This window comes from Drosophila eugracilis, unplaced genomic scaffold (assembly GCF_018153835.1).
Source record: "Drosophila eugracilis isolate 14026-0451.02 unplaced genomic scaffold, ASM1815383v1 contig_47, whole genome shotgun sequence".
In the NCBI taxonomy this organism is placed as follows: Eukaryota; Metazoa; Arthropoda; class Insecta; order Diptera; family Drosophilidae; genus Drosophila; species Drosophila eugracilis.
In genome coordinates, this window is record NW_024573338.1 from 2,107,360 (window position 1) to 2,126,531 (window position 19,172).

Genomic DNA, 19,172 nt, shown 5'->3' on the forward strand with positions numbered 1-19,172 from the left:
GGTCTGCCACCACCTAACCCCACGCCTCCTCCTTATACAAGTAGAATTCTTTATCCCCCTCCATCTCCTCCTTCGTTGCAGTTGCATTTCGCGATTCCATTTCCTTTTCGCATGATTTCTCGGTGTGCGCGCCCACAATTGTCGAGAGATTAGAGATGCTGTAATTCCATGGCCTGCAATGCCGATTGGCCTGGCTTACTCGTTCCCGGGATGGGGGCAACTGCAACTTCAGCATCGGCAAAGGCAACTCCAACACCAGCCACCACGACGACTACGAAGATGATGATGATGCGGTTGATTTGGGCTTATCACGTTCACGGGAGACTGAAAGACGCTCCACAGGTTTACACGAACCGCAAAGATTGCGATGTCTACTACTAGATCAAGACCTGAAACTGCTAAAAAATCTTTTTAAAAACTAAAGAAACTTTGGCCCTTTTAAAATTTGAAATTTTTAGACACTGTTGATAATTTTATGTTTCACATTTTAGAAAGATTTAAATGCAATAAAATTTCCATTTAACACTGAAAAGATATAATTTACTCATCTGATCACCTTTTGTAATCTGATCTCTGAATCAAAACGATTTCATTCAATAACCAGATCAACGCATAATTCAGCCTCAAAACGGAAACAATTCAATAAATAACTTATGACGTTTGCTCAGTGGATCCCCAAACTAATTTCAATAATGGTTTTATACGATTACCGAAATTCAATCTCTCAGCTGTCTATCAAGAAATTATTTACAGTAATTAACATAATGAGATGCAAAGTGCCCAAAAAAGACGATCTGAAGAACCATGAATATTTCGAGTCTATTAATAGAAACTAGTTTTTTGGCCAGATCTTGGAGCTTTGTTCATGTAAGTTCATCGGTCCTGTGGCGCAATGGATAACGCGTCTGACTACGGATCAGAAGATTCCAGGTTCGACTCCTGGCAGGATCGAAGTAATATTTTTTTTGAAATTCTTTTTTAGTTTGTAAGCTTTGCTAAAAAAAGACTATACAGATTTATTATATAGCCTCTGGTTAAAACTAAAATGTATTATACACCCCAAAGTTAAAAAAAATTCGTTCATGTTTTGTTTGTTAATTTATTAAATATTAGGTATTTCTTTAACACCCCGAGTTACCAGAGGTTAGAATGAACGCATGATCTGATTACGGGGCTTATATAATTCCCAGTTTAATTTCTTCAACCATAACATATATTTTTTAAATATAAAAAGAATGATCATTTCATTAGTTTTTCAAATTAGTAGCAGAGAAGTCTTAAAATAAGGTAAAAGTTCTGAATTTATCTAGTCAAAATTAAAAATTACCTGGCCCGTGTGCTTTCACCGGTCCTGTGGCGCAATGGATAACGCGTCTGACTACGGATCAGAAGATTCCAGGTTCGACTCCTGGCAGGATCGAAGTATAATTATTTTTTAAATATTTTTTTTAATTTTAAGCTTTATATAAAGCTAAAAAGACTAAACATTTTTATTATATAGGTATAGTAAGTTTTAAAACACCCCAAAATTTTAAAAATTTCGTTTAAATTAATTTTTTTTATTTTATTTATCAGTTAGGTATTTTCCTAACACTCCCACAAAGGAGGTTGGAATGAACGCTTGGTCTGATTACGGGCTTAGATAATTCCAAGTTCAATTCTTCCAAGCCGGAAAGGAGTTGAGCATTGAGAATACCAGATCTCCTAGTCGGGCCCATCTTTTATTAAGCCCCTATTTTTTATTTATAAACATTTATTATTTAATATAAAAGAAATAATAATTTCGTTAGTTTTTCAAATTACTAGCAGAAAAGTCTTAAAATAAGGTAAAAGTTCTGATTTTATCTAGTAAAAATTAAAAATCACCTGGCCCGTGTGTTTCCATCGGTCCTGTGGCGCAATGGATAACGCGTCTGACTACGGATCAGAAGATTCCAGGTTCGACTCCTGGCAGGATCGGAGACACATTTTTTTTTAAATATTTTTTTTTTAATTAAAGTTCCATCTTTAAATTTGAGTAACTTTTATTTACTCTGCAAAGTTTTATAAATTCGTAAAAATTTATTTTGGGTTTTTGTTGTATTTATTTTGTATGTATTATTTAAATTTTCCGGTTTCACAAGTGGTAATGGATAACAGTTTTGACTACGGATTGAGATAATTCCAGAGTTTGATTCCTAGCAGAGGGTCTGCACTCCGATCCTGTCTGGGAAGAGGACGTGGAAATAACTGATCTTAATTATAATAGTTTTATGATAATTTCCTTTAGTAATAGTTTACCAAATAAGTTGGGATAGCTAAGTATAAAAATAGGGTAAGAGTTCGAAAGATATTTATCAAAAATTAAAAATTAACCAACCCGTGGTATTCCAGCGGTCCTGTGGCGCAATGGATAACGCGTCTGACTACGGATCAGAAGATTCCAGGTTCGACTCCTGGCAGGATCGAAGATAAATACTTTTTTAATATATAAATCAGTCTTTAAATGCCATAAAACAATTCGTTAATAAATATTTTTCAAAGCAGGCCAAATATTTATAAAATAAATCAAATTAATATTTATGATATGTTAAAATCTTTTTACTATTTTCTTCCATCTGATTATACCTAATTAACAATAGTTTTTGAGTGCGTGACAAAGTATCGGTCCTGTGGCGCAATGGATAACGCGTCTGACTACGGATCAGAAGATTCCAGGTTCGACTCCTGGCAGGATCGGAGTAACATACTTTTTTAATTTTAAAATCAAATGACATAAAACTTATCAGCTAAAAATTTTTTTTAAAACAGACCAAATATTTTATGAAATAAATCAACTTATGATATTTTAAAATCATCTGATGATACCTAATTAACCATAGTTATTGGGCGCACCATTTATTATCGGTCCTGTGGCGCAATGGATAACGCGTCTGACTACGGATCAGAAGATTCCAGGTTCGACTCCTGGCAGGATCGGAAAAAAATTTTTGGTATTTTTATTTTTAAATAGTAGTTTTTTTTATGCAGAAATTTAATTTCTTAATTCTTATTTTCCATTATCTCTTATAAAAATACGTAGTTAAGATTATACATACATGATGAGGTAAAATTCCACTATCATAACCTTATTTTATTCATTTTTAGTTTATTTATAGCTATATAAAATTTTAAATTGTCTTGCTGATTATCGCCTCTTGTCTTCAAATAGTTGTTTTGTCACTTCGTGGTCAACGCCTCCGTGGCGCAATTGGTTAGCGCGTTCGGCTGTTAACCGAAAGGTTGGTGGTTCGAGTCCACCCGGGGGCGAATTGAGTACTTTTTTTTTTTTTTACTTTTTTAAACATTTTTTTATATTGATTCTTGATTTGAAAATGTTTTCTAATTTAATAATCTAATAATCTAAAAGCTTTGAATAGGCAATTCTAAAAAAAACTTAAAAGCTTAACCCATTTTAAACTTAAATACCTGTAAATACAGCACCGTGTAAACCCCAATGTTGCTGATGCTCAAGATCTGTGGCTTTGGTGTCTGTGAGTCTGCAACTGCGTCTAACAATGGCCACACTGCAGTGGGCTTATAAGCCAAGTCTGAGTCTGAGGCTTAGTTACTTAGTTAGTGATCCAGCTGGGGGATCTCTTGGCTAGCTATTCTGCCCCTCCCTCTGCCGACCGCTACCAACCAGCTGTATCCCCCTGGCACATTGCATTGCATAAGAGAAATATTTGTGCAATTTGATTTCGCAGAATTGCGAATTCACTGGAATGAATTCCCTTTATTCCCCCCGCCCCATTTTTGGATGGCGGCTTATGCGCATTATGATTATGATGATACCTTTTGCCGCTCTTTGTTTGCTTGTGCCGTTTGTTGTTACTTGTGTTGTTTTCGCCTTGTTTGCTGGTTTGTTAGCCGCTCGCCGCGATTATGGTTGAAATTCTATGCACTTTTTCGCAGTCCTCAGTAAGCCGTCCGCCGGCCCCCGGAGTCATGATCTGAGGGCAACTAAGGGAAATTCTGTGGAAAAGCATTTTCTTTCTTTGCCAAGGGAGCGAACCGCAGGCAGGCGAGATCAACATGGTCCGATTGTGTTTGCAATCATTACAAACGACCACGACCAAGAAAGCGGATCAGTTTTGATTGGTCGGTGCACAGTTCGAGCAATTTGTTAAGGGCACCCTGTTCTCTATCTCTATTTTATATGTCTCACCCCACAAGCTCGTATCTTTAATTAAAAAACTGTAAAAGAGACACTGCTACATACTGGCAAACATTTAAAATTTCATTATGAATTTGGGTCGCACATAAACAGTTGGAGGGAGTTCGTTTTTTACACCCTTGTAAATATAGCAGTTACCCAAAAAAAGAACGTTCACGAAATATGACTGCAGTTTCAGGGGTACAGTAAGAACTCGTTATAATAAAACGGCAATCTGTGTATGGTTTCTGCTACAATCCCTTATTATTGTGAAAAATTGGGAACTATAAAGATATATCCACTTACATACTTCGGTTTCCGATATAAAAGTTCTACTGTATTCCCATGTAATTTAAATGCAAGTATAGGACACTCAAGGTCTCTGGACAACCGCCCACCCTCCTCCATGGAACCCACTTTAGGCGACAATTTTTGGTGAGTTTGTGTGTGGAAACACGCCCCTGTGCCACACGAAAATGAAAATGAAATGAAATGGAAAACGCGGAGAGGCCAAAAACGAGAAGTGACCAGAGAACTGGACCCTGGGCAAGCTGCTAGGAAAATGAGACGCTTATCTAAATCTTCATAGTTGGCTAAGCGCGGCACTGGCACTCCCCCTCCATCATTCCGCCCCCTCTTGGTGTTGTTTTTATACCCGTTACTCGTAGAGTAAAAGGGTATACTAGATTCGTTGAAAAGTATGTAACAGATAGAAGGAAGCTTTTGCGACCCTATAAAGTATATATATTCTTGATCAGGATCAATAGCGAAGTCGATTGAGCCATGTCCGTCTGTCCGTCCGTCCGTCCGTCCGTCCGTCCGTCCGTCCGTCCGTCCGTCCGTCCGTCCGTATGAACGCTGAGATCTCAGGAACTATAGCAGATACAAAGCTGAGATTAAGTATGAAGATTCTTGAGGTCCCGGGACAGCGCAAGTTTATTACAGCATCCTGCCAAGCCCACTCTAACGCCCACAAATCGCAAAAAACTAAAATTGCTGAAATCTCAGGAACTATTGCAGATAGAAAGTTGAAATTCAGAGAGTATAATCTTTAGATGACAGCGCATCTTATAGTGCTGCTACTATCTGGCCACACCCACCCATACGCCCACAAGGCTCAAAAGACGGTTTTCGGATTTTCTAGAAAAGCTGATATCTCGGTAACTATAAGAGATAGAAAGTTCGGATCCAGCATGTAGGTTTCTATGATGCTCCCAATGGGAATTGTTTTTTTCCGATCACGCCACGCCCACTCTAACGCCCACAAAACCCGAAAAACCAAAAATGCAAATATCTCGAAAACTATAAAAGCTACACAATTTTGCTTAGGAACACGTATTTAGGAGATGCCTCTGGAACTTGCCACGAAGTTGCATCTGGCCACGCCCACTCTAACGCCCACAAACCGCGGAAAACTGTGGAGTCTATAATATTATTATGAATGCCTTCGTTTGACCTTGTGTAACTTATTTCTGTTAATATCTATCGATTTACAAAGATTTTTCAAATCGGAACATTATTTCGCTATTTATAAAGAAATTAAGTTATAAGGCCTCACATGGGCAGTGACGTCACTATAAGCATACTCAACATACTTTCTCTGACAATAGGTGGCGCCTTGTGAATTTCCACTAGCAAAATTAATATTTTAAAATTGTGTAAAACAGTAACGGGTATCTTATAGTCGCGGCACTCGACTATTGCGTTTCCTCTTGTTTTTTCTACTTTTTTGGTTCCCTTTCGTTCGTTTTTTAATTGCAGCCGAAACGTGAGCGAAATGTAACCAAAAATGCAATTGTGGTAGGAAACCGGGACTGCAACGTTTCCTACTGCGTTCTTTATTTTATGTCGTTTTTTTCGTTCTTTTTTTGGTCATTCCTTTGGCTAGTTAATCGCGCGCATTCGTGCAGCATTCCTTTAGTTTGGGACTTCCCCTGTCATCCCTAATGAAGAAGGTTCCCCCTTTCTGGATCCGGCCAGCGGCTAGAGGTTGGACATTTGTCATCGAAACATGTAATTATGCCACTTTGCGTCCAGTTACGAGGAGAACCATTTACAGTACGCACATCTAATGGGGAGAAATGGTTAAAAGAGTCCCTTTATTATGACCCAAAAGACCTTGACCACATTAGAAATATGTTTAGCAGCTTGCTATTGCATTCCGATGGTTTGTTTCATAGAAAATTAATTAATTATTTACCCCAAAATGGCAGTATTAAAAATAATAAAGTGATAAATTATATCAACATTATATATAATATGTGAAAATCCTGTTCTTCCATCCCATGTTTAATCTGTTCTATCTTCCCTCTAGTTAATGTGATTTAGATCAAAGATCTTGGCTTGTTAGCTCTTGGCGAAATGTTGGAGAAACCGGCCTTTTTTCCTCATAACCCAAACCCCGTAAGGTATTAATAACAAGTATTAGCATGTTACTTAATCACACCTAACATCTAAAATACATGTAATTCCCGGTCGAGGCATCTCTCCCACAGACCCCCAGCAACATCCGAAGACTTGGCAACATGTTGCAGGCAAATGGAACTGCATAATTGTCGCCTCACGTGCAACTCGGGCATTTCAGTTTTTTTTTTTGTAGTTTTTCTGAGTTTCAGCACCCAAAAAGCTGTCATTCGGCAAACACACAAACTCCGCACATGTCAATTAAGTGGGCGAGTGAACCTGAAACCTGAAACCCAAAGTTTTGCGTCGCAGGCGACATGCGAGTTGCAGCAAGATCTGCAAAAAGAGCCCAGAATGACAATGGCCTCAATTAGGCCAGTAATAAGCCATAAAAGCACTGAGTACCCCTCTCACATTTGGACTTCTATAGGCCCACCTCCACAGTAACACACGCGATGGCCGTCATTATATGTATGTACGAGTATATAGACTTTGGCATACTAGAACTCAGGTTTATGGTTTTTCAAGTTTATAGTTTGTTCCCCAGGCCGTTTTCTGATCTCTCTTGGCTAACTCAATTACACAGCTGAATGGCTGAGTAAAAAATCCAATTGCCAAAAGTCCCAGCAACATAAATCCACAAAAAAACAACAAAATCCTTCGAATTGATGGGCAAGATGTGGGCGGTCTTTTGTGGGTTGGAGAGTGTCCAGGCGAGTGTCCAGCTTTCGGTTTCAGCGATAAACAAACATAAAAAGTAAACGTCATTCGCATCGCTTCTTCACAGTTCAATTCTTATTTACGCAACAACAACAAGAGCTGAGCAATAGCAGAAGAAAAGATATATCCCAAAGACCACGGCACACTTTGAGGAAGATATATACAGTAGGGCTTTGATAGATAGGATGGCCAAAGGAGTTAGTTAAAGAAAACTTAAAGAAATCAGAGAAACTCTATCAAAGATTAAATTATTGTTACTAGGAAGAAATTATTCTTCAAAATAAATTAAATTTTTGTTTTTAAAAGTAACACTATAGGCAGGAGTAGTTACGTATTCCATAATAATTATTTTTTTTGGCAAAGAGTCACCACTTTAATGTACTTTCTTATTAATCATTATGACATCAAACAATTTGTATCATGAGGTCACTTCATTATAAACTTAGATCTACCGATCTAACGCCAATACACACACGGAAAAAAATCAAAAGAAATAGGAAAACCTTTCAAAAAATGTAAACTTTTGCTGGATTTTTACTAGAAAATCCTTCATAATATAATATATTTTTGCGTTTACCAGTAAGTTTTATATATTTACTTTATCGAATACCAACCGTATTTGCTATGCACTCTGCGCCTGGACAAAATTGTATTTTATTGCCAAGGATTAGACGCAACCCTTTCGCTGCTGCCGGGCTGGTCACTGATAAAGGCCAGCGGTCAGGTCAAGTGGAAGGGTTCGACTTGCTGTTAACCCATTGGAAAGCAATTTATTTACACGTGCCCTGGCTCAGAGGATTCCTGTGGCTAAGCCCTCGCCAATATATATTTGAGCTGATTTGATTCGATTTTTTATGTCCACGTCCATAAACTTTGACAACGGCAAAGAATCAATTTTGGTTGTGGCGAATGTTGTTTATGACTAAACCGGGTTTAAGCCATAATTAAGAGTGTGTGTGTATGGGTGTGCATGTGTGTATGTAGTAATGTAAGTCAAGTGGTTATCGCATGGCAAACACTCATCTCTATTCCGATCGTCCACTAATTAATGCCAACAATTAAAACCACATTTAGATGGCAATCGACGTGAATAATTGTGCAATATTTGTGCAAATTTATTGATGAGTACGAACACACACACATTTGTTTATAATATATATCTTTTTAACTGCTTTCTGGGAGTCATAGCACGCACCTAAAAAAAATATATAAACCCCCTAGAGAAATGAAATCGAAAGCGGATCAATTGCCCAAAAGATCAATTGGCAATTGACAAAGCAATCGCTCAGACGAGATCAGATTAGATCAATTCCTACCACTTCGGGTTGCAACCGAATGTGTATTATATAGAAGTGTGCCCACTGGGGCATTAAATCTCTGTACAAATTTCAAAATGTGTTGCGGTTTCTGCCACTCAAGCGCAAAACGAGAAATGCATTTAATCCGCCTAGGATTGTGGATTTTTCAGATCCTCTTTTTCTAGTTTTTCTTTTTCGAGGGTTTGTATTTAGGGCTTGCCTTTCGGCTTAGTCGTTTTGTAGATCAATGGCTGGGCTTAATTCAATTAACCCATGTCAAATGGGTTTCCCATTCCCAGGGCTATTCTCACATTTGAGCCTTGCACCTTGCACTTTCAGTTTTTAATGTTTCCTGCGTCTTCTGTCTGTCTGTCTTCTTTCTTTTTTTGGCGGTTTTTGGGGAATACTCGGCACGCGCTGCATTTTTAGTGCTTCATCCTGGCCACAGGTTATCCAGGCAGACGCAGGTGCAATTTTCCCTACGAGACGAATTTTGTGGCATCAAAGAAATGTGTAATTCATGTTTCCGCTGAGGTCAAACATCTTGCAACGGGGGAGCTGCAGGCTGCCTTCGAGGTGGATTTTAATTGTGTGTTTATGTAGGGAATAAATTTAGAAAACGTGGCCCGGGAGAGACATTGAATATAGTAGTTTAAGAAGCAATTAGTTTTTTATTTTCTAAATTGACAGGGCTAGGTATGAAGGTATCTTGGAAATGTGGTAGAATATTACAAGTCATAAAATTAGAAAGTAGTGTGCGAAATTATCATCTTTGAATATTTTTTACAAACTATTTTATGAAATCATGTCTTCATTTTGAATTCTGAGATATGCAAACAAATATTTTATGGATTTTGATTCTATTCACCAAATATTTGAAATTTTTTTTATCATATTTAAAGCAAATTTAAAGATTAACTAACATGTAAACACTTTTATGACATTTTTTTAAGTTAAGACTAACATTTCCCCACCAAGTTTTCCCACCTCATACTATCTAATATTTTAACACCTCAACAAGGAAATCTTAAAAATTTTCAGCAAACCGATTGCATATTTCCTTAGATACAGATGGCGGATGCTCCGCAGGCGAGCGGATGTTTTGAGCCAGCCCTAGACATGGCCAGAGACTCGCCCGCTGATTGGCCAAAAGGCGGAGCCAGAGTTGCCGCACCGAAAGCGAGTTGTGCGCATAAATTATGGCATTAAGCTAGCGTCTGGGATTGGTGCAAGGGGCAGGCGATTCCGGATTCCAGTTGCACCAGAGTAGCAGCCTTCGCAGCCTCCACTCCAAGCAGGTTTCTCAGACCATCCTGTTTTTTTTCTTATTTTTTCGTTTTTGGTTTGGAAAAACTGTTCCCAGCTCTGGCTAGCTCAAATTAGTTGGCCCAAAGACAAAGTACGGAATCTGAATCTAGAGTTGGCTGGGGAGTTGGGGGCAAGAAAAGATCGAAAACTTCGACTGACATGTTTATTACGAAACGACGGGGAGACATAAATCGCAGCCTTTCGTCAGTGCAAATTCAATTAAAGTTGACATTTTCCAATGAACCCAATGCAAATTTGCCGGCCCATGACAAACGTCAGGCGCGTCAATCAGGCGGCAGCAGCAGCTGGATATTTATGACCAAATGCATTATTTATCTAGCAGCTCCTTCGTTTGCTATTTGAAATTTATTATATTTTATAATGTAACAAATGGCTGGGTCGACCACCCGATCGAGCAGTCCTCGTACGTGAGTCCCCTCGAAGGAGTTCGATGCGAAGACCCAGAGCTCAGTTCGAGGAAAGTGCATTCAACTCGCTCTGCATCGAAATCGGCGATAACGAAAGCAATTTGTTAACCGCCAGCCAGCCAGCAAAGGGAAAGGAAATCCCACCAAAGTATGTGAAAATATTAACAACATTTTGAAACAAGTCAAAGATAATCGCAAGAGAACGAAAACTGGTTGCTCTGTCTTTGGTGGAAGTTAAGGATTCTATAATAAAAGGTTAAATATTATGCTAACTATGTGATGGTAACTTAATTTATTGGTAATATAGTCTCTCATCTTACAAATTTAAAGATTTTCCTATTAACATTAACAAAGATCTCTCTCTCATTTTTAGGCACAGCTAAGATTGTAAATATTTTTAAATAGCTTTCTTAGTAACTTCAAAATATTTAAGGCTTATTAGTCTCGGACCTATAATCTTCATCATTTCCAAGATTATTTTATAGAAATATTTTATTCACCAATAAATTATATTAATATTATACTACTACTCCCATAAATTCCAAATTTAAGCCAAACTTTAATTCATAAATACCCCTTCAATGTTAGAGTGCGGAGAATGTAAAATGCTGAAAACATTAAAGTAGCCTAAAGCAGCTTGATTAATTTTATGAGCGATCAGCCGTTAAGTTCAGCGCACATGAAATTCGCGATACTAATCTAGCATTAAGCATACGCCCCGTTAACGTTAACGTGCGCTTATAAGTTATAACCCTACCCCAAATAAGCCTTGGCCAAAGCCGCACTCTCCATTCCATACCCAAAAGGTAAATACTCATTAGTGAAATTTCTTATCACAATTTTATATTCGTTTTAGCTTTTTGTTTATGTTTTATATATATATATATATATATATACCTGACTTTAAAGCTGGCGGCGTTTGGAAGTTGATCTTGATGCAATTAATAAACGGCGTTGGCCATGCATTTTATGGTCTTGGATATCCGGAAGCAGGCAATAAAAGGGTTCGAAATCGGGATCGCGGTAAGATCGCGATTATGATTTCGGGCTGAACCCCCCGGGAGCCGAGTTAAAACCGAACTAAAACCGAAACGAACTGGGACCACCAGTGCTCCAGGGGCAATTGCCAATTGCATTCATCAACATGACAGCTACTCGTCCGAGTCCTCTTCGCTGTCCTCATACCCCGCAACCTTTCCTCATTGGTCTTTGGTAAATTGACAGCCGCCGCTGGTCAATTTGAATGCAAACCACAAAATTGGATAATTTCCCAGTGACAATCGAAACGGCTGCTCCTTGCTAGCTGGCTGCCTGGCTGGCTCCTTCCTTAACCCATTCCTGATATATGCGCCGAGCTAAAAGTTTCCCAGGAGCACTTGCCTGACGGTGACCCCACAGAGTGCTCCATTCTCCCAAGTAGCCAAGAGTGTATTGCCAGAAAACAAAAGACAATGGCTTCTCGGTGGGGCGAATGGTCGTATGCAAAATAAATTTCACTTCCGAAACTGAATCTCAATCCGAATGAGAATGCGAATGCGAATGAGGAGAGTCCTGCTCCCAGCCAGTTGTTTCATGGCTTGTTTTACATATGTCCGCACCTAAGCAGAAGACACAAGACCACGACGGCGGATGGAGCAGCTCACCCACCACCATGTCATGCACTGAGAATAAAACGTTCAGAGGATTATCTATTAGTTCTTATAGGATTTCAAATCTTAGCTCAGTTTTAAACACGCAAAAAACCAACTTCTTCCTAACATTATAAAATGACTTTTATCACCAAATACATGTTGAAACTCAGTGACTTTTCTCACCGTGCAGGATCATCTTGGAGCCCTCTGGGGGACACTCGACAATGGGCCAAATGGCTGGCTCGAAAAGGCAAAATGCAGGCGACTCGTAAATCCGCATCGATTGCTTCGCCAGAAATCCATACTGAATTGATTGCATTTGGAGCAGGAGCCCAGCAAACTAACTGGCGGTGGTGGTCCCTGCTCAAAATGTTGCAATTAATTTTTGCACAATGCTCTTTGTGCTATTTAGTTCTCGATTTTGCAGCATTATGGCAGCCGTTCTTTCCATGCCTCGCTTAATTGCCCCCAAAAAAAAAAGATCGTCCAACTCCAACGCAAAACAGTAGCTCAGCTCTCCCGTGAAAAGAAAAAGAAACCAAAGAAGACCAAAGAATCCAGAGGACGAGAGGACTCCTTTTGGATTCTTTTTGGGGCCTTTGATTTGCATATATTTTGGTTTTAATTAGTTAACAAGCTGCTTTCGTTTGTTGCGATTGCATGTTGAACCACGAACGCGTATCGTAGATGCTGCAGGTCCTCCCGATCCTCCTCCTTTCTCCACCTAAGAGAAATCCCCTGAAATTGCATGCATAAGGAGCGGACAACCACAGCAACAACAACGTATAAAATCAAACACGATTTTTAGCAGTTTTCAATTCCCGGAAATCTTGTACGATATGTAGCACCATACAACTGCGGATTGTGCTGATTGTTGGCTGCTTTTGCAGCTTTTGCTGCCGTTGTGCTGGCAGTTTTAGCCGTTTTCTGTTTGCCATTCCCTACCACTATCCAAAACCACTATCCTTGGCCAGGCTCAAGTTGGCCAGCGATACGATTCCGATTCCGATTCGCCAGTATCGTGCAAATGTTTCATTATTTAACTGATTTCAGTTGGCCAAGTCAAGCCAACCCAAGCCTGGCCCAGCTAAGGCAAGCCACAGCGACGTTGGCCTTAACAGCTGGGCCCCCAAAATGCAAAAAGGAAAAAGCAAAAAGGCAAAGTCAATCGAAGAACCATGGCGACAACTTCGCTTTGGAATACCAACGAAAATTCCAAGATGTTGTCATCAATTAAGCTGCCTCTCGGATATGCAAGTGGACTTGGGTTCACACCTGAAAGAGAAGAACTTTATTAGGCCGTGGGAAGAACATCGACGGAAAGATGCGTAAATTATGGTCTAGGCCATGGTCGTTGAAAGCAAATGGCGCTGGCCAATAAAATGCCAGATAAATCAAGGCAAGAAGGTGGAAATCAGCCGTAGTCCAGGAGTTTTAGCAAATTCAACAGAAATAAGCTGAGAGACTTATTTGCATTCGCCCTGTTGTCAGCCAAGTTGTCGTCGCGTCTCTTGGCCTTCTTCTTCTCTTGGGCCCCCAACTGGATCCGAATCTTGGCATCCTGCTACTGACAGTCTCGGCCAAAGAAAATAAACCAAAATAAGAGCCAAACATGAAAACTGTTGCCCACGAGTCTGGCGAGTACGCGGTAGAGCATCCAACCAACCAGCCAGACAGCCTTTTGTTCCATCTTGTTAAGGTCTGAACTTTATGCCAGAGCTTCGAGGTTATTGTTTCTGGGCAGGGGTCCGTTTGCCACACAGTTCCAGGAACTTTTCAGGTGGCACAGCATGTTCGGGCCAGACACACTTTTGGTGGCCTCGTGCAGCAACCATTGTGGGGGCCTTCAATTAAAATATGTTTAAGAACAATTTGGTTAGAAAGTGGGCGAAGGGCGGAGGAGGTTGGGAAAAATAAAAAATTTGTTAAAGGGGGGGATCTCGGGATCTCTCTCTTTCACAAACATCTTGGAGTATCTTCTTAATGGTAAATAATTAAATAAATATTCTTATAACCAAAACTATCTTTCCATCTAACATGCCGAAGTCCTAAATCTCCAAGAAATCCCATGAGATTGTAATTCACAAATTAATAACTTATCTTCTAGATATAAATTAAGTATTTCTGCGTAAATTGATAGTCAACACCCCGCCTAGTTTTTGCTGTTAATGTGATTTGCTCATTCTTTTCTCAATTTTTGTTGCTTTTATTTTCATCATTAAGTTTTTTCTTTTGCATTTGCTGACGGCTTTTCATCAAAGGAGTCACGATGATGGCAACGGTGGCGCATACAAATGAATGGATCTGGCTCGCAGAAAATATAAAAAACAGCTACAACAAATTTAAATGTTGTTTGGGCATGTTTTATTTGTCATTATATAATCAGCACAAGTCGCACAAATCGCTGAAAATTAAGCAGAAAGAACTAAGCACCGTCTGCCTTTGTGTGGCAGCAGCAAGAATATCATTTTTATTTTCAACACATCAAAAAATACAGTGGGGCTCGTGATGCTAAAATAGAGTAAAAAATCAAACTTATTATTCATTTTTTACTCATTAAGAAATATTGATAAATTACCAAGTAAAAATTCAATTCGATTTGCTATCGCTGACAACTTTAAATCAGATAAAGATAAACTTGCGATTAAAAACCAGTCAGCAAATCAGTTAATTAATCCGTAGAGTTAATGACAGGCATTAGACAAATTTTCCATCACTTAGGTATATGTTTTAAAGCTATGAACCACACTGTCTACTTGTCTTTACGATTTTTGTACGACATCTAAGCAGAGGGCATATGCGTAATGTTCGTAAATGTTTTCAACTTGTTTTTGGTTTGTTTATAGTTTTGGTATGAAAATTTACGAGCACGTCGTTAGCCGTATTTTTTTTTCGGAGATTCGCCTCGAGTTATGGCCGAATGTTTGGCTTGTGGCAAATGGCCGCGAAGAGAGATGCTTATCGCTGGCACTGTTAATACCCCGCATTTAAAAGTGTAATTAACGCAATTTGAAATATGAGGCGAGCGACAAAAAAAGAAAAGAAAACCAAAAGAAAACGAAAGACTCAGGCAACGAACGTGTGAGGCAGGAAGATTGCAGCGTTTGGTTTTCCAAAGGAAGCAGGAAGCTCCACACATGGGGCATGAGAATATTTGATCATGACTCACTCACCAGCGCACTCACCACGGCTCGTGCTTGACACGTATTCCTGGAAGACGGAGACCCTGCCATCCTCCCCACCATGGCCATCCTACGGTAGCAATGCCTTGATTCTGCACACAGAATTCCTAATTAGCCAGGGGCCATTGCCGATATTTATGCGTTCATAGGGCTGTCTGCATCTATCAATTGTTAACCTGCAACGTCTGCATTTGGGTGGCCAGCCACTGGTGCCTCTTGCCTCTGCCTCTATAAATTACATTTGAACAAGTGTTTGGAATATTTGATGCTCGGCAATCGCTTTTCTGTAATTTATGAGACTCACTTTGGGTTTTTGTAATGTTTTTATAATTTGTCTTTATTGGTTTTTCATTTATGTTTCGTTTTCTCGCTGTTTGTTTGTTTGTTTCTGTTTGTATGCCTTGCTCGTTTTCAGTTTTTCGAATTCTCGATTTTTGGTTATTGTAGTTTATAATTTGCATTGCTGTTTCATATATTTATATATATAAATTATCATAATTAACTAGGTGAATGTTAATGAGTATAGGAAAAGCGTGACAAGGCTTAAGGATCTCAATTTGGGTTCAGCGTTTTTTTAGTTTTTTGGCTGCAGCTAGAAAAACTCAACAATTTGTTTTCTTTTTCTCTTTATCGTTTTTTTTTTTTTTTTTTTTTGTTTTGCATATTTTACAATCAATCATGGAATTTCATTAACTATGGCTTTCGCTTGCTTATTACATTCATATTGTTTAAATATATATATTTATAGTTTAAAACGTCTTCATATTTTATGCTTTTCCTTTGCTTTTTAGTTCTCCAGTTTTCGCTAAGCAAAAGTTTTAGACAAAAATAAATATTTTGCATAGAGAGAAGCATATATAAGCGAAATGTAAATTATATATTGTATACAAAAATTATAAAAAAATAATATTTATATAATCACACCAATAAACACTAAACATAAGACTAACTAAACGTGGAGACGGCCAACGAAATTGTAGAGGCGACATACATATACACTTTGTAGGGGTTAAATGGTCCATTAAAGCCAGTATGAAATACTAAAACACACGAGCGTGTGTGGTGTGTGTGTGTGTGTTTTTGTTCTTGTGTGTTTGTCTTCTTGGCATAGATTAACTAACAAAACTTACAACATACACAGAATTCTTTTTTAAGCATCTCCCCTTTGTGAATCTACAAATTCGAGACAGTCGAGCACCCGAACCCTGCACTGCAAAATCACATACAACACATACATGCAGACAATTACCATACGTACAAACAGATTTTTCAAGGCATAGTCATTACTCGCTGTGTTTAAGTTTTAGTTTTAGTTTTAGTTTTCAGTTTTGTTTGTTTTTCAATCTTGTACCCCAAATAGTTGGCTTACTGCTGGCTTTGCTCATTGTTTTTTCATCACTCTGCGAATTATTATTAGTGTATATATGTATATATAGTTGTTCTGTGTGAGATATAGTGCCTAAGTGTGTGTGAGTTTAGAGGGTAGGGAGTTGTGTGTGTGTGTGTGTGTGTGGGTGTTCGTTATCTAACGACTTTGGCTTTTCGAATGTTGAATTAACCACTGCAGCGTTATGTCAATGTTGTCCTTCTCCTTGCAGGAAATACTATAACAGCAGATTTCACGGTCCTGTATGCTTGATAGATTCCTAAAAAGGTATTTTTTAATCATTAATTTTATATATTCTAGATAGTTTTTCCCATAGTTTCGATACTCACATGCGGTCGATGAGCCCGGGTTCATCGAGGGCGCCTGGAAGATCACGTTTGTTGCCCAACACGAGCACTGGAATGCCTGCAAGCTGCGGTTTGTCCAATAGAGAGTGCAGCTCGTTCCTCGAGGCCTCCAATTTGTCCAGATCAGCCGCATCCACCATATAGCTGTCGATTAATAACATAACAGTGTTAATTGGCTTTAAATTGTTGCTTAACTAGCATTAATGCTTACACAATCGCATTAACGCCGCGACAATATCGCTCCCACATGGATCGGAACCGGGGCTGGCCTCCAATATCCCACACCTTGATCGTCACATTGCCACGGGTGATCTTTCGCATGTTAAAGCCAACTGTGGGTATCATGTCCTCAGCGAATTGGCCGGACTGCAATTAAGAAGAATATATAGCATATTAACTTAAGTCTGAGAATAAGGAGAAAAACTTTTAACATTGTAATGCTAAGGATACACCGTTTTCAGAATATACATATAACATTTCTTCCTAAAAGAAAACTAAATTATGCCCAAAAGTATGCAATTGGAAGTTTTTGTAAGACTCATGTCAAAACAATAATTTTACATGGGCAGCATCTAATATATTTCCATTTAGATTTTTTATGTGTGCTAAAAAGTATTTGAAAAATAAATTAATATTTTTGTTTTTATAATTATAAGCAAGGCGAAGTGTGTTACTTGTTCTCATAACTTATCAACATTTTGTAAATGTTTTTATTTAGCTCTTATTAAACAGGAAAATTGAAGGTGTCGAAACATGGACTTTGAGATGAGTAAAGAAAGCGAAAGTCATTCACTGAATGAATTCACATAGCAATGTGCAGCCTTAAAAAGAATAGTTAAAAATAATACATACATGGATAAGAGTATTCCAAAACCAAAATATTCAAATATTACTTAAAGCAATTATTGGTGGTTGGTGTTGGTTAGGTGGGTAATTAATTTTATATAGTTTAATAGTTTAGTTAGAGTCAAAACGGTTTAAAGTTAAAACTAATTATTTCAAATCCCAATATAGAATAAATCTTGACAAGAAACTGACAACCATAGCTGCCATAGGATGTTAAATTTAATCTATAAAGTAAATATCTATTAAACTTAATATTGACCAAAGAAAATGTAAAGCTCTTTTGTAAACAGAATCGTATGAAGAGGGAAAGTGAATAATAATCGAAAAACGCTCGTTTATTTACATTCCCAACCTCAGCATTAGAATAATGGATGAGTCTGAATAAACAATGGATTACCCGGACGGAGTCTAATTACAGTGATAAGCGCGAGGGGAAAACTACCGATTTAGGAGCATTTGAGCAAATAACAAAATGCCAAGTGGATGCGGGTACACATTTAAATCGAATTCACATGACTCATAAGTCAGGCGGTAACAAAGGCAGTAACTCCACCTACCTCCCCCCAAAATATGATAGGGAAATTCTATAACTATCTACGATTTTCAAGCTAGAAACTTCAGATCGTCGCTTTATCAGCGTGCAAAAATGGTTGACCAAAACAAAAAAACAGAAGAAAAGTGGGCGGCTTGGTACTCTGTAGGCGGGGTCAGGGGGTCGCCGCGCTGATAATGGCGTCATTGTGCGGAAAGCATGCGTATATTAAGTGTATAGGTTTATTGATTAAGGCCTGGAGGAACAGTAAACTTTACCACTAAAATAAAACGGTTAGCACAGCGTTAATTATTAATGCAGTGAAAGAAAATTCGAGTATAGAAAGATAAGACATTGGCCAAAGGGGTGAAAGTGGGAAAGTCAATGGACTTAATCAATTCCTTTGTGACTAGGACGTTGGTTTAACCGACATTTAGTCATAGTTGATCCCCCGGCTTTCTCTGCACCCTCTCCCCCTCTGCACAACAAAAAAAAAACTACCCTCCTCTCACCCATACACCCGTACAAATTCGCACACACCCACTGCAAAATACTCACTGCAATAACATTGACGAACGTCGTCTTCCCTGAGAATTGCAGCCCCACGAGCGTCAATTCCATCTCCTCTTTCCAGAAGATGCTCTTGAACCACTCGAGGATCCTGTTGATGAGGGCCAACATCCTGGGGCAGGTGTGTTTCTGGTCGGGATCTGGTTAAATTTGCAAAAAAAGGTTTCCTTTTCCAAAGAGCGTAAATGTTGGCGTGAAAAAACAACTGGGCAGGTCAGTGTGACCAAGTGCGCGGGAGTACCAAAATATTGATTCACCAGAGTTCACCCAATACTAATTGGTGGTTCGCGGTGAATGCTAAGGAATTTTAAGAACAAATTATATTTTTTTTTAGTACATATAACAA

The 19,172-nt window shown here is 38.7% G+C and overlaps 1 protein-coding gene and 7 non-coding genes across 8 annotated transcripts; 7 read left to right on the forward strand and 1 right to left on the reverse strand.

The window, feature by feature from the left end:
- The first annotated feature begins 878 nt into the window (after positions 1-878).
- Positions 879-951, forward strand: Trnar-acg. The gene has a single exon. It is a non-coding gene; the product is annotated as a tRNA-Arg (tRNA).
- Positions 952-1,347: 396 nt separating this feature from the next.
- On the forward strand, positions 1,348-1,420 carry Trnar-acg. Its single transcript has one exon. It is a non-coding gene; the product is annotated as a tRNA-Arg (tRNA).
- A 466-nt stretch (positions 1,421-1,886) lies between these two features.
- On the forward strand, positions 1,887-1,959 carry Trnar-acg. Its single transcript has one exon. It is a non-coding gene; the product is annotated as a tRNA-Arg (tRNA).
- A 415-nt stretch (positions 1,960-2,374) lies between these two features.
- Trnar-acg lies at positions 2,375-2,447 on the forward strand. Its single transcript has one exon. It is a non-coding gene; the product is annotated as a tRNA-Arg (tRNA).
- A 198-nt stretch (positions 2,448-2,645) lies between these two features.
- On the forward strand, positions 2,646-2,718 carry Trnar-acg. The gene has a single exon. It is a non-coding gene; the product is annotated as a tRNA-Arg (tRNA).
- A 167-nt stretch (positions 2,719-2,885) lies between these two features.
- On the forward strand, positions 2,886-2,958 carry Trnar-acg. The gene has a single exon. It is a non-coding gene; the product is annotated as a tRNA-Arg (tRNA).
- Positions 2,959-3,214: 256 nt separating this feature from the next.
- Positions 3,215-3,288, forward strand: Trnan-guu. The gene has a single exon. It is a non-coding gene; the product is annotated as a tRNA-Asn (tRNA).
- A 12,465-nt stretch (positions 3,289-15,753) lies between these two features.
- LOC108109484 (ADP-ribosylation factor-like protein 8) lies at positions 15,754-19,071 on the reverse strand. Its single transcript, XM_017218013.2, has 4 exons — positions 18,815-19,071; positions 17,090-17,244; positions 16,861-17,022; positions 15,754-16,790 (listed from the first exon to the last, which is right to left on the reverse strand). Exons 1-4 carry the CDS (start codon positions 18,935-18,937, stop codon positions 16,670-16,672), a joined length of 561 nt encoding a protein of 186 aa, XP_017073502.1. The 5' UTR covers positions 18,938-19,071; the 3' UTR covers positions 15,754-16,669.
- Between the last annotated feature and the right edge of the window lie 101 nt (positions 19,072-19,172).